General features: G+C 38.7%; 1 protein-coding gene across 1 annotated transcript in view; it reads right to left on the bottom strand.

Annotated features, from left to right (window-relative positions):
* LOC136866953 (uncharacterized) overlaps positions 1-16321 on the bottom strand; it is a 38504-nt gene that overhangs the window by 13458 nt on the left and 8725 nt on the right. Inside the window, exon 2 of the mRNA XM_068226966.1 lies at positions 977-1057. Within this exon, the coding sequence (XP_068083067.1) occupies positions 977-1057 (81 nt within the window). The remainder of the gene's footprint in view (positions 1-976; positions 1058-16321) is intronic.

Genomic DNA, 16321 nt, shown 5'->3' with positions numbered 1-16321 from the left:
AAGAGGTATCAGTTAGTGGACAGTGTAAAGGTAAATAGAAGCTATTGGAAGACAAAGAGAATGGCTGAAGACAGAACAGCGTGGAGAATTCATGTGAAGACCTGCCGATAGGCAGACCACCAGTGATGATGATGATGATGATAAATAATGCCCAGAATCGTTGTGTTCCTCACATAAATTTACTGTTCCTATGAAATGCAGATCCAGGGTTTTCCAATTAAAGGGGTACTAGTCACAAGTAACGCTGACCCATGGTGTTCCACAGGTAATGGTGCTAATCACAAGCAGTCTCGCGATTCTAATTTCATCATCCCTTGGAACCAATGATTGGTTTTTTCACTATCTTTTTTCCATCATTATTTGTTATAAGATTCTTGTCAGTGGATACATTTTGAAATTATAATGTGTTTAATCACCTCATATGACAGTCAGGTAATGTGGGTGTAGTTTTCATCCATGTTTCACAACCACAGAGGACAGAAAAGAGAGAAGAAAAGAGAAAAGAAGGGATCCGATGTTAAGAAAAATGAAGTACCGGACAAAGAAGGACATGGGCCATAGAGGGTGTGAACATAAAATAATCCCTAGGCATCGAATCCTCTAATACCGTCAGGTTGGAAAAGAACAAGAGGTGACCAAGGGAGATCAGACACAAAAGTGAGAGCCTGACACAAGTAAGTGGAAGTAATACAGGGACTCAGCTAAGGAGCCCATGGTTGCCAATCCAAGCTCTCAGATTGAGAGGTCCTGGAACCCCTTTTAGTCACCTCATACGAGTCAGGATATACCATGAGTGTATTCTTCATATGTGTCCCACACACACAGGGATTAGCATTAAATTTTAAACTACATGAATATACATAAATATTATTTAAAAGATTGGCCATCTCACTATGAATACCATATTTTCCCTTTAAAGTGAGGAAAATCAGAAGAAAAGGTCATCAAAATATTAGGTTACTTCAAATTTGCTCACCTGTGCTTGTTCTGCCTCTGCCAACTCTGATCTGATTTCTTCTTTGAAATGCATCTCATCTGATGTAAGTACATAGTTGTCCTGTGGACGAGTTAATATATAAGGCACATTCTTCATACACATCAAGAAATTTAGTTACATATGAGTGGGCTTATCTATTCATAATTTGCTAATAAATGAGTCAGTTTTAGTTTCAATTCTTCAATATCTTCAATATCGTTTTTCAGAAAATTTCCATGATAAGAATCCTTAAAAACATGCAAAAAGACCTCCAGGAATGGAAAAATGTCCTGTTTGAATGCTCAGGGGTATTTTTGAAATGTGGAGCAATTATATAATATCAGAACGTCTAAAACAATACCAAGAAATCAGGAAAATATACAGAGATCCTGAAAAATATTCTGATCATCATAAGGAAACCAACTCTAAAACATTCGGAACTTCAAAATTTATCACTGGCATCTTTCACCAGTTGTACAAGCAAATACAGATCAGCACAAAATATGTATCATCCATATTCCGTTTTCTGTGAAGTGCACAGCCTGAAGGTAGGGAGGATCTTCAACAGCTCTACCATTAGCTGCCACAGAGAGATAGGTGTCACTGAGGAGGCAAACTAAGGAAATGAAGAGTGAGGTAGTTTTCCATTGCTTCCCTCTCCTAGTCAGACAGAGCTGTTTCATAACAGTCTCTCATATTCATTGAAATGTACATACAGACCAACCATATGAACGTCAACTTCACACCCTTTCCTATAGGATGTGGCTGTGACAAACTTGTTCTGGGCCAATCCAGAAGACATTAGGCATTAAGCATCCAGTATCTCACAAGAGATGGATAAGGGCAGGCTTCCTTATATGAAATTTGGAACGGAAGTCATCAAGGACATAAGCCCTAAATCACATGAACTATACAATTATTCCTATAGGTTATCTGAACCACACTGAGCTACAATAACATAGTGGGGCTGCATGTCTGACATCAGCGCTCCCTATGGAGTCATGAGTATATAATTTTGATCATATTAAAGGGCTTCATTTGTTTTCAGAAGTGAAAAGTATCATGGTCACCTTCAAGATTGTCAGCCCTACGTTCAGCATAACGCTTTACTAATCAGTGTAACCAAACCAAACCAAACCAAACCAAACCAAACCCCATGGTGCAACATACCCCAAGGGCCAAGACCTACCAAGCGACCGCTGCTCAGCCCGAAGGCCTGAAAATTAGTAGGTTTCACGTGGGCACCAGGACGGATCCTGTCGGTCGTTATTCTTGGCTTCCTAGACTGGGAATAAGTGTAACCAGACCATGGATATATTTTGTTTTAAGTAAATATGACTGAATTATAATTAACATGGCTATTGTAATTCCTATTTCTAATGAAACACATTTTAAGGCTTATTTCAGGTGAGGTCAGGTACATCCTGCTACCTGCAGCTGTCTGGCCGAGGGTTGTGCGACCATTACCAAACATGACAAACTAAGGGAGAACCAATCGCTATGGTCAGAGGAGTTCACCCTTAGGGGGCATGTTGAAGCCAATGTGTAGGAAATGACTACACAATTTCAACTGGAAACTGTTGCCTAGCAGACGTGGCTGGGGACTACAAAAGGGTAAGGGAGGTAAGTCTGACAGGAAATCTTCTCTAACGTTATTAGGCCTAGCAAGTCAGCTGGAGAGTAACTGCAATCATTCTGCACACTTATACAAGCTTCGGATGGAAACAAAGAATTCAAAGTAGACAACAGCACCTGCAGACCCACGCCAGGTATGATGGCATACAGCCTGGTGATAGGAGAGGTTTTGCGAAAGTGCAACAACCCCAGAGAAGACAACAGTCTAACAGCAACAATCAATGTACTGAACTTGACTGGGAAATGTGAAGAGTTAGTGGACATCATACTTACTTACTTACTTACTTACTTACTTACTTACTTACTGGTCGGCGCTACAGTCCTTGTAGGTCCTTGGCCTCCTTTATCACCTGCCTCCATTCATCTCGGTCCTCAGCTTTTCTTCTCCAACCTTTAACTCCTAACTTTCTAAGGTCATCCTCAACATCATCAATCCATCTTTTCCTAGGTCTTCCTCTCCTCCTCCTTCCATCATGTTTCCCTATAAACACCTTTTTAATGGTGCAGGTTTCTGCCATTCTCTGAACATGACCGGCCCACCTAATTCTTCCCTGCTTAATTTTAGCAACAATATCTGGCTGGCCAAACAGTCCTTGCAGCTCTACATTTGTCCTCATTCTCCACCCATCCTGCTCTCTTACTGCACCGAATATCTTTCTCAATATCTTCCTTTCCCACCGTAACAGCCACTGTTCTTCTCTGGAGGTCATCACCCAGCATTCTGATCCATACATAACTATTGGTCTTAGTACTGTTGTGTATATTTTAATTTTTGTATTCCTGCTGACATTCCTGGATTTAAACATATTTTGCAAGGCGTAAAAGCATCGGTTTCCACTTGTTATCCTCTCCTGTATTTCCACGGAGGTTTTATTTTCCTCTGTTATTATAGAGCCTAGATATTTGAAAGATGTGACTCTTTGATATTCCTTCCCATTTACTCTTACTGGGGTCCTTCCTCTTACTCTCTATCTCCCATCTTCATATATTTTGTTTTGGTTATATTCACTTCTAGTCCTAGGTCCCGTGCTTTCTCTTCTAATACTGAGTAGCTCTCTTCAAGAGCTCTTTCATTTCTTGCAATTATTGCTACATCATCAGCATATGCTATCACTTGTACTAATCTGTTCAAAATGGTTCCCCCTGGGTTGATGGGCAATTGACGGATTACTTTTTCCGATGCTAGGTTAAAAAGCAGTGTGGAAAGTACATCTCCCTGTCTTAGTCCTCTCTCCACTAAAAACTCCCCTGACAGATCTTGCTCCACTCTCACCTTGCATACTGTTGTTTTCAAAGTCATTTCTGTTAATCTAATCAATTTCCTTGGGATTCCAAATTCTTTCATAATCTTGTAAATTTTACTCCTATCTAGACTGTCATATGCCTGTTTAAAATCCACATACAGCTGATGTAGCTGTTTGTTATATTCATAAAATTTCTCCAGCACTTGTCGTAATATAAATATCTGATCCAGAATAGAGCGATGTTTTCTAAAACCTGCTTGGTAATCCCTTAATATTCTTTCCATCCATAATTCCAATCTTAAGGCTAGTACCTTACCAAAAACCTTGTACGTTCCATCCAGCAAGGTGATCCCTCGATAATTTCCACATACTGCTTTATCTCCCTTTTTATGTATTGGGTAAATTATACCCAATGTCCAATCCTTGGGTATTTCCTCCTTTGTCCAAACCTCCTTAATCAATTCATAAACAGCCTTTTCTATGCCCTCTCCCCCATATCCCAACAGCTCTGACTCCATTCCATCTTCACCTGAGGCTCTATTATTCTTTAATGCATTAATTGCAGCTTTGACCTCTTCTAAGTCTGGCTGTTTTACTGATTCCTCTTCCAATTCTCTTTCTTCCCCATCAACAATTATATTTTCCTCCTCTCTATCATCTTCATTATTTCCATTGAGTAACTCGTAAAAATACTCCTGCCATCTTCCAAGCACTTTGCTTTTATCACCCAGAAGGTTTCCATCTTTATCCCTGAAGAAAACAGCTCTTGGTTGAAATCCTCTCTTAAGGTCTTTTCTTCTTTCATAGAACTTTCGTACCTCGTTTCTATCCTTCATTTCATCCAGTTCTTCGATTCTCTTTCTTTCAAAAGCTCTTTTCTTATATCTATATATCTTATTTGCTCTTCTTTGTTTCTCTCTATACTCTTCTACTGTTTATCTTGTTCTCTTTTGAAGCATTCTGTTCCTAGCATCATTCCTCTCTTGAACATTCCTCATCAAACCATTCTGCTCTCTTTACCAATTTCTTCTTTCCCAGGGTACTATCTGCAACTTCACTGATAGTTGTTTTCAATATCTCCCATTTATCTTCCACTTCTCCTTTCTCCCATAATTCCCTTTTTATTTCCAAAGATTCAGCCATTTTCTTTTTGTATTTCTCTTGCAATTCCTCATTTTTTAGACCTTCAACATTGTGCTTTGCCTTCCTTGTTACTTTTTCCGTTCTTGCCAAATCTATTTTTTGTCTGTACTTGACTCTAACAAGACAGTGGTCTGTATCTGCATCAGCACCTCTGCAGCTTCTAACATACATAATATCTGATGCATGTCGACTGTCTATGATAACATGGTCTATTTGATTTCTTGTCACACCATCTGGTGAAATCCAGGTCTCCTCGTGAATGTTTTTCCTAGGATGCCAAGTACTTTTAATTATCATCTGCTTTCCACTCACAAAATCAATCAATCTCAATCCGTTATCACTACTTACTTCATGCAGGCTTTCTTTCCCTACTAAATGTTTGTACACCTCTTCTCTTCCAATTTTTGCATTTAAATCTCCAAGGATAATTTTCATATCATGCCTTTGAACTTTATTAATTTCTTCCTCCAATTTAGTATAAAATGCACCTTTCTTCTCATCTTCTGCCTCCTCAGTAGGGGCGTACACACAAAACACAGTTACGTTGAAGAATTTTGTCCTAATTCTCACAGAGCACATCCTATCATTGATTGGAGTAAAGTTGATCACGCTTTGCTTTACCGACTTTTGTATGAGGAATCCTGTGCCATTACTGCCTACTTTTTCACCACTGTACATCAAGATATGTTGTCCAGATATCATCATCCCTTGCCCTTTCCATCTCAGTTCCTGTAGAGCTGCTATTTCACTCCATACTTAACCATTTCATTCCTTAATTCTTTCAACTTGCCAGGTCTCTTCAATGTCTTAACATTCCACGTTGCTAATATAATATCCTTTTTCCTTCTCTTTAGCCGTTTTTCTCGCCAGTTCATCACCAAGTTTTCCAGTCCTGCTTTATTCATTCTTAAGGTATCCGTAACAGTTGTTTTTTTACGAGGTAGGGGAGTTAACCCTACGCTCAACCCCCAACCTGGAGGACCAGGGTATCACTCTTAGTCTGGATCATCACCTTAGACCTGTCCGGCTTGGGTGGCCCTACCAGGAGCAGATGCTCCCGCTGGCATAGCTCTAAGGATCATTTGACCATGCAAGCCTCCAATACACACCCGGCAAAATATATTTTGCCTTCGTCAAGGTGGTGATACCTTCGGGAGTTAGTGGACATCATGGAGAGAAGGAAATTGTCAATCCTAGGACTGAGTGAAACTAAATGGAAAGGTAAAAGGAAGAAACAGCTGAGAAAAACTATACCCTCCATTAGAATGGTGATAAGAGAGAGATGAGAAATGGAATACGATTGATATAGTCAAAAGAGTTAGATGGTATTATAGAGATCCCATTTATCAATGAGAGGATCAGGCCTATAAAGGCAACAGTTCACCTTGGGAAAAAGAAGCTGATACTGGTGCATAAGTATGTTCCTCAGACGGGTTGCAGTCAAGACGAAAAGAACTAATTTCTCGAAGACCTAGAAGAGACCATCAGTGAAGAGAGGGCAATCATCATTGGGACCTCAGCGCACAGCTCGGTACAGACAGGAGAGGCTATGAGAAGGTGATGGGACCACATGGCTATGGGAGAAGGGGTTCAAAAGGGGAACATCTTCTAAACTTCTGCATAAGAAAATGCTTGGTAGTAAAAAGTAGTTGGTTGAACAAAAGAATCAGTCACAAGATTACCGTTACAGCTGGGATGGAAAAGGCAAAACAGTCACTGACCATGTCATTCCAGATAAAGAAAGAAGTAGATGTGTGACTGATGTCAAAACAATTGCAAGCGAGAACTTCAATAGTGGCTTCTGATTATTAGTAGCAGATTTGAAGGACATTAGTATACCAAAGATAACAACTACGAAATTACCTAAGATTAAGGTGTGGGACCTACAACAGATTGGAAAGAGGACCAACTATGAAGACCGTATAAGAGGACAACTGCCTATAGAAGAAGTGGAGAGTGGTGAGGTAGAGTGGACAAGATTCAAAAACTTTTTAATAAAAGAAGCAACAGAAGTTTTGCGAGAAGACAAGTGCGAGAGTAGGGGAAAAAGAGACAACCTGGTGGACTGAAAGAGTAAGATCCTCAATAAAGGAAAGGATCATAGCACAAGAAAAAATGAGATAGAAAGAAATCTAAGCCAGAACATGTAAGGGACATGGGGAAGGTCAGAGACCTTGAGCAAGTTTACCAGGACAACAAATTGAGAGTTAAAAGAGTAGTAAAAGATGAGATGATGAAGTGCTGGGAGAGTTTCACTCAAAAACTGTAGGAAGACAGCAAAGTGTTTATGAAATTATTGTTCAGAGTGATCAAAAACAAAAGAAATTCATTTGAAACAATCCAAGGAATTGAGGATACTAATGGAAACCTGGCAAGGAAAGAAGAGGACATCAGAGAGGTTCTGATGAATCAGTTTGATCACCTACTGAACAGGATAGAAACAGATCAGAGAAGAAAAGAACCAGCTGTTGAAACCTGCACAGAGGAACCTCCCACTACATGGGCAGAAATAAAGGAGCCCTTAAGAAGATGCCACAAGTGAAATCCCCATGAATCAATGAAATCAGTATAGATATGATTAAAGCAACAGGAGTTCAGGATTAAGAGTGGCTACACAGAGTCCTCAATGCAGTTCAAAAAGATGACAAGACACCTATGATTAGATCAAGGGTGTCATTATCCCCCTGTTTAAGAAAGGGAATCGCCCAAAATGCTCCAACTACTATGGAATAACACTCCTTTCTCATGGGCTTAAGATTCTTCAGAAAATGTTAGAGAGCAGATTGCGAGTCATCTTAAAGCCACAGTTTGATGAGGAGGCCTAACAGGTCCACAACAGACCTAATTTTCAGTGTCCATATGTTAATGGACAAATATTAGGTGATGATGATGATGATGATGATGCTTCTTGTTTTAAGGGGCCTAACATCGAAGATCATCGGCCCCTATCAAATATTAGGAAAAAGTCAAAGATCAGTTTATGGATTTCCATGATATTGAGATGGCATATGACAGCATTGTGAGAAAGAATATAAGGGAATGCCTGAGAAAAAGGATTGTGCCAGAGGCACTGGTGAGGAAAGTCCAGATGCTGTATGAGAACTGTACTAGCTGTGAGTGATAGGGCGATGGACATACATCCTAGTTCCACAAAAAAGTGGAGTCCAGCAAGGCAGTGCTCTATCCCAAGTATTGTTTACCACCTTCAAGGATGACATAATGAATAACGTTAAGAAAACATCTGCTGAACTAAATGCGATGACTTTCCCTGATTATGTTATGATCTGGGGAGAAAACTGAGAAACAAGTACAGATGACTCAATGACGGGAAAGTTAAGTTCCAGAAGTCCAATATCAAGATAAGCGAACCTAAAGCAGTTGTGATGGCAATAAACAGAGAGGGATGGCCAGCAAGCATCCTACCAGGAAACCATCCACTAGGAAGTGTGGAAAGCTTTACAACCTCATCAAGATTGAAGGCATCTTGAGATGAAGTTCCTTAGATCGACAATTCAAAAAACCAAACTGGACAAGTTAAAAAATGATGTGGTTAGGAAAGAATCTGGAATTGTCAGATCATTAGAAAACAGATGGTTGGAAGGCCAAGAACCCACTGGGTGAACTTTGCAGATCGGGGAAGGACACCGGAGGACGTCATTAACAACAGAAAACATCTCAATAAGACAGAATAAAAGAGACTTGCCAACAGGAAACTGGAACAATAAAATGATGATTAAGGTTTATACAGAGGAAGTACTGGGAGTTGTGGTAATTATTTATTTGATCGTGTTTCTGATTTCTTTTGTAAGACCAAGAAATTAGCTACACAATGCGTTGTGAGCAGGATGGCTTCATGAGTAACAGGTCCACAACAGACCTAAACTTCAGTGTCCATATGTTAATGGTATCGCATAGGATTTATTCAGGTTAAATTTTCCACCTATTCAATACAGTAAGTTTTTGCAATGCAGATGTTTACATTACGTTATAATATGGTACTAGTTTCGACCCTGCTCGGGTTCATCACAGCCGTGAACACTCATTTACACAATTTAGTCAAAGTGTCTAAAACAACATATTTTAAATAAAACATTATGTTACAACAAGTGATGTTACATTATCCAGCTTGATGCAGATACAAAGATGATAAAACAAATATGATCTAGTAGGCCACTGTAAGATGGTTACATTTGAGATCAAGTACTATGGTTCTAGAGTTGTGCCCCTAATGTGGATTCTAAACGTATGAATTTTTGCATAGTAATAAATAAATTAAGATGAAAGTTCATAAAATAAATGCTTTGGAACGTGCTTTATAAATATATTTCTAAGAACTAATGGTCTCTAACTGTAACTTTCTCGTAGATTCTATTGATAATATGGCCTTAATTTGTCACTATTAAGTCATACATTATTACAAAGTGTTGGCATATGTACATCATTAGAGTAACTTTGACACTCTAGGTGCTAAATTCTAATAGTCTAAAAGTGAATCCTTCTCGTAGATTCTACTGGTAATATGGCCTTATTTTGGCACAGTTAAGTTATAAATTATTACAAAGTGTTGGCATATGTATATCGTTGCAGTAAATTTTAAATTTTAGGTGCTGAAAGTTTTACATTAGAGTTCTAATAGTTATATGGCCTCGCTGATATTAGAGTGTAAAAAATAAGTCATGTGCTTGATGTAAGCAAAATCATTGTAGAATAACTTCCAGTGGAATTGTGAAGAACTGAATGTAAGCACTGCGCGTGGTGGTTGAATGAGTGAGAAGATTGAAGTCTCGGTTAACTGCAGTACAAATGGACCTAATAAACAATACAAAAAGCCAAAGTTAGCAAGAGGATTAGAGAGAGAGAGACAATAGAATAACGAAGTAAAGGGTACTCACCATGAGCGGCAGTATCTGGTGCGAGGCTGATAGTGTGTAAGAATGTGAGAGGAGGAAATGTAGGACTTAGACTTATAATATTGACTGGGCCGATGACCTTCGATGTTAGGCCCCTTTAAACAACAAGCATCATCATCATCATCATCATCATATAATATTGATTCTCACATTAAATTTACACTAGGAACCAAAAAAGATCAAAAATAAACTTCTTAGGTCAAACGACGACCAGACATCCAAAATCCTTATCTTATAAAATCAACACAAACTGCTTCCACTATTAGTCAAGGTTCAACACACCCTCAGACCCACAAACGAGCAATATGCAATAGCTTAGTTCATCGAGCCTTCAACATACCCATGTCTAAAAGGGATGAAAATACCTAAATGAGTACAATCTGTGACATTGCTAAATTCAATGGGTATAATAGTCACTTTATAGAGGTTAATTAGCAAATACAAATATCACCCAAAGACCACACATAAGAAAGAAAAAACAAATCCCCCATATTTTCCACTTTCACATATAATAATTACATCTACAATGTCACTAACATCCTTAAGAAACACAGCATAAAAATAGCTTTTAAAACCAATAATAAAAATGCAGATATTTTACATAACACTACCTCCATCAACAGGGTTAACAGATTTTCAAAATCGGGAGTCTATAGGATTCAATGTAATGCCTGTAATGCTTTGTACATGCGGCAGACCGGAAAAATTTTTTGTACAAGATATTTACAACATACCAACACCATAAGATACAATAAATTCTCAGCAATTGGCTGGCATCTGCATGATTATAACCATAACTTCACCAGTACTGAGCAAGACATGGATATCCTCAAAATAGCAAATAAACGCCCTTTACTTAACATAATGGAAAACTATTTATACACCTAGATCAATACTTCAATTCTAATTATAATCTTAATGATATCTCTGAGAAACCCAACATGTTATTTGATTTACTCATTACTATTCTCAGAAACACTAATCTAACAAATCAGAAATCAATTTTAAGTTCAATTAAAGGTATCTTTCCGAAGCAATTAACCCCGTTCCTGCACCCTTTAGCCCCGCCCTAAAGGCAATCATTCCTTCTCCCTCCCCTTCCTTCCTTGCCACATCTATCCTGTCTACCCCGCTCTTCCCCGCCCCTCCCTCCTACATTTCCTTCACTCACGTTCTTACACTATCAGCCTCGCACCACACACTGCCGCGCAAGGTGAGTACACTTTACTTCGTTATTCTATACTCTCTCCCTCATCCTCGTGCTAACTTTGGCTTTTCATATTGTTCATTAGGTCCATTTGTTCCACAATTAACTGATACTTCACTCTTCTCACTCATTCAACCACCAAGTGCAGTGCTTGCATTCAGTTCCTCACAATTCCACTGGAAGTTATTCTACAATGTTTTTGCTTGCATCAAGCACATGACTTATTTTCTACACTCTAATATCAGCAAGGCCATATCACTATTAGAACTCTAAGGTTAAACTTTCAGCACCCAAAATGTCAAATTTACTGTAACGATATACATATGCAAAGGCTTTGTAATAGTGTATAACTTAACTGTGCCTAAATAAGGCCATATTACCAATAGAATCTATGAGAAAGATTCACTTTTAAACTATTAGTTTTTACCCCCTAAAGTGTCAAATTTACTCTAATGATGTACATACACTAACACTTTGTAATAGTGAATGACTTAATAGTGACAAATTAAGGCCATATTATCAATGGAATCTACAAGAAAAATTCACTTCTAGACCATAAATTCTTAGAAATATATTTGTAAAGCACATTCTGAAGCATTTATTTTATGAACTTTCATCACAATTTATTCATTACTATGCAAAAATTAATACTTTTAGTATCCACATGAGAGGCACAACTCTAGAACCATAGTACTTGATCTCAAATGCAACCATCTTACAGTGGCCTACTAGATCATATTTGTTTTATCGCCTTTGTATCTGCTTCATTTTTAAGCTAGATAATGTAACAATGCTTATTTTAACATAATGTTTTATTTTGTTTTAGGATACTTTGACTTAATTGTGTAAACGAGTGTTCACAGATGATAATAACCCCGAGCAGGGTCGAAACTAGTACCATATAATAATGTAATGTAAACATCGGCATTGCAAAAAGTTACTGTATTGAATAGGTGGAAAATTTAACCTGAATAAATCATATGTAATGTCAGTTCAATACGGACCAATCAGTATGAAATTCATAACTCTTAATGGTATCCCACTGAATGCAGCCAATTATGCCCTGTACACATAAAAGTAAGTGCACATATCAGGTGACCAGGAGCAATTACTGCCAAATGCTGTTACAACCACATTTCATTCTCCCTCACATTTGCAAACAAAAAATTGAGTTCCCACTGCCGAGAAAACATAACGAAGAAAACCCACCAGAGGCGACTGATGAGTAACATCCTGCTAAACAACTGAAGTGGGGACTATTATTTATCCCTAATCACTTGCTGCTCCTACTTATTGTGCAATACAAAATTGCAGTGGTTTGGGTGACATTCTTTTAAAATTATATTAGGCTATTTTTTTCTTTTAAATTTCCAAGCCATTGACCAAAACTACAGCCTATGCCCCAGCCCTAAAAATTTATTTATTTATTATTTATTTATTAATGTCCTTCTGTACATGGCGGGGCGCAGGCTACGAAGCCAGCTATTATGCCAAACCATATAATTGTACACCTGTGTAAACAGAACATTATAACTACTTAAAATTAAAAATAAGTTTAAAATAATTTAAAATTAACATGAAATGTAATTTAACTGAAAATGTAAAGTGTCATAATTTGTTTTTAACATTTTAAAATGAATTTATAGTATTTACTATTAATAAAACTATACCTCGAAAATTGTCAATGTTACTAATCTTACATTTACATTTTATTCATTTGACTTAATCTAACATTTGAGGGTACTTCTTGGAGTAAGTTATTCTGATTGTAGATAAAAGTTCCAGCACATTCTTTTGAATACCTTTAAGTTGCGTATGTCTCTAATTTCAGCCGGGAGGGAATTCCAGGAACGTATGGTCCTCGGTACAAATGAGTTGTTGTACATCCTACTGTGGTGAATGGGGATGGACAACAGGGATCGTGTTTATGACCTTGCGGGTGTTCTGCCTGAGGGAGAGAGGTAGCTGAAATCTATTCTCAGGTAGTCTGGTTTACCTGTTCGCAGTATTTTGTGCAGAAGAGAAACAGCATGGTGCTTGCGTCTATCGCATAATCTTAACCAGGACAGCTGATGGAGGAATGGGCTGACGTGGGAATGGAGCGGAACATTTAGAATGAATCGAATGCAGGCATTATGCGCCCATTGAAGTTTGGAACCAAGTGAATAACTTATGTTATTATAGACTACATCACCATAATCAAATATTGGTAGAATTAGTCCTTGAACAAGCAGCTTCCTGGTTTTGACAGGAAGAAAGTCCCTCAGTTTGTGCAGTGAGTGTAATGAGCCGAATACACGTTGACAAATTTTTGTTACGTGCTCTGACCAACTTAAATACTTATAAAAAATTATTCCAAGGTTCTTAACGGAGTCTTTCAGTGTTATAGGTGTTTCATTGATCTTGATAACCGGTATATTGATACTTTCTAACTTGGCATGCGCTTTTTTAGATCCTATTATGATGGATTGCAATTTTAATGGGTTTACCTTCAGGCAGTGGCTACTAGTCCATTCGTTAATGTTAAATAGATCTTCGTTTAGTTTCATGGTTGCTTCTTGTATGTCATTCGGCTTGGTATGAATATACAATTGGATATCGTCAGCATATAAGTGATATTTACACTTTGTCAGTTGTTCTGATAGGTCATTCATGTATAGGGAAAACAGAAGCGGTGATAACACCCCACCCTGTGCTACCCCCATCTCAGTATTTAGCCATCTAGACATATTGTCTCCCACTGACACACATTGTTTACGTCCACTGAGATAGGAACGTACCCAGCATAATACATTATTAGAAAATTTCATCGCTTCTAATTTGGCTAGTAAAATGTCTTTGTCTACGCAGTCAAATGCTTTTGTAAGGTCGAGAAGAATTAGAATTGTCATTTGTCCGTTATCCATTGCTAGCTGAATGTCGTTAGTTACTTTTACCAATGCTGTGTTGGTACTGTAATTCGATCTGAACCCTGATTGATATCTGTCGAGTAAGTTATGATGTAAGAGATAGTCTGTCATTTATTTGTGTACTAGTTTTTCCAGTACTTTTCCTAGTACAGGGAGGATACTAACAGGCCGGTAATCGTCAAAGGTTATAGGGGTACTATTTTTCGGCAAGGGTCTGATGATGGCATTTTTCCAGTCCTCAGGAAAGATTCCCGTCATAAGAGAGGTGTTAATAATGTGCGTTATTGCAGCATTTGATGCAAGCTATAAGGAAAATAAAACAGCTGAAGTCATGGGGCAGCAAGCAGCAAACAAAGAGGAGCAGCAGGAAATTCATAAATCATCAAGAAATCAATTGAAGGTCTTCACAAGAAGCTTAATTTTTCAGGTTACAAAGTAAAAAATGAAATGGCTTATGGCTTTTAGTGCCGGGATATCCCAGGACGGGTTCGGCTCACCATGTGCAGGTCTTTTCATTTGACTCCCGTAGGCGACCTGCACGTCGTGATGGGGACGAAATGATGATGAATACAAGACATACACCCAGACCCCCTGCCAGGGAAATTAACCAATTATTGTTAAAATTCCCGACCCTGCCGGGAATCGAACCTGGGACCCCTGTGACCAAAGGCCAGCACGCTAGCCATTTAGCCATGGAGCCGGACGGTTACAAAGTTATGGGTAGATATTTCCAAGAAGTGATCCAATACTTCTCAATATCCCTACTGTTACCTCAGGAAGTTTCTCACAATCTTTGTCACTGGGCAACATCTACTGATGAAAGTCCAGGTTTTACAGATGGGCATATTGAAAAGAAAAAAATTGTTAAGGCTATTTCAGAACCAATCCAAGAAATATTGATGTTTAATGAAATGGCTATTAGGAAAGGCTTGGTGTGGGATAATAAGCAGGCTTGTGGCTATGTTGACTTAGGTTAGGGATATTTAAACACTTTCTTTCTTTCTTTATTCGTGTCAGAAGTATCAACTTATAAATATTTAACAAAAAGCAACATCTACATTTCTACTACACAAATATACAAGTCTATTATACAATCACAGATAGAGCAACAATATTCAAGAGCTAGATGATGCTTGCCCAGTATTGGGCGACGTCAATAGCGTTGGGGGAGGCTGCAATCAAGTCTTTCATAGTGCACATTGAAGGACATAAAACACACTGACATAGATGTTGGATCGTCTGCTGCTCTCCGCAATCACAAAGTGATGAATCACTTGAGAAGCCCCACTTCCGCAAGTTTACTTTGGTTCTGCCGACTTCTGTACGGAGTCTGTTAAGGGCTTTCCATACTGTCCACTTCTCCTGGTGTCCACATGGAAGACTTTCCTTTGGCTCTATCCAGTTGGAAAGGTGGTGGATTCTTTCTTTCCACATTGTGACTCTAGCATTCTCTGCTTTCCCCTCAAGGTTGACTGATGTGCGGAGAAAACTTTTCCTAGATTTTAGCCTCTGTGTGGCTGGTTGGTATCCATAGAGAGGATGTCCTTCTGAAGAAGATGCCTGGAGCCTTTCTTTGTTAGCTGCTACCTCCCTACGAATCTCACCGGGAGCAATACCAGCTAAAAGTTGGACCTTCTCAATGGGTGTAGGTTTCAAACATCCAGTGATGATCCTGCAGCTTTCGTTTAAAGCTATGTCGACCTGCTTCGTATGAGCTGACCTGTACCAAACTGGGGAGGCATATTCTCCTGCAGAATAGCATAGAGCTAGAGCTGATGTTCTAATTGTTTGTGGTTGTGTTCCCCAACTTGTTCCTGATAACTTTCGTAGAATGTTGTTTCTGGCAGCTATCTTTTGTTTCAGGTTTTGGCAATGTTTCTTATATGTTAATGTGCGATCCAGCATAACTCCCAGGTACTTTGGCGTAAAGCAGTGTTCCAGTAAGTTCCCCTTCCATAGTACTTTGAGTTTCTGAGAGGCCTGCGCATGCCGCAGATGGAACGCACAGATTTGAGTCTTAGCTGGATTTGGTTTGAGTTGGTTTTTCTCATAATAGTTACCTAGCTCTTCTAATGCAGCAGTTAAAGAGATCTCTGCTTCATCAAAGGTATCAGTTTGAGTAGTAAGTGCAAGGTCATCGGCATAGATAAAGCTTTTAGTATTTTCTGGTAATGGCTGGTCATTAGTGTAGATGTTGAAAAGAATAGGAGCCAGTACACTGCCTTGAGGTAGTCCATTCCTTTGATTCCTCCATCTGCTTCGGCGTCCTTGGAATTCGACAAAAAAGCGACGATTTT

Source organism: Anabrus simplex, chromosome 3, assembly GCF_040414725.1.
Source record: "Anabrus simplex isolate iqAnaSimp1 chromosome 3, ASM4041472v1, whole genome shotgun sequence".
NCBI classification, from domain to species: Eukaryota; Metazoa; Arthropoda; class Insecta; order Orthoptera; family Tettigoniidae; genus Anabrus; species Anabrus simplex.
This window is presented reverse-complemented; position numbering and strand designations above follow the sequence as displayed.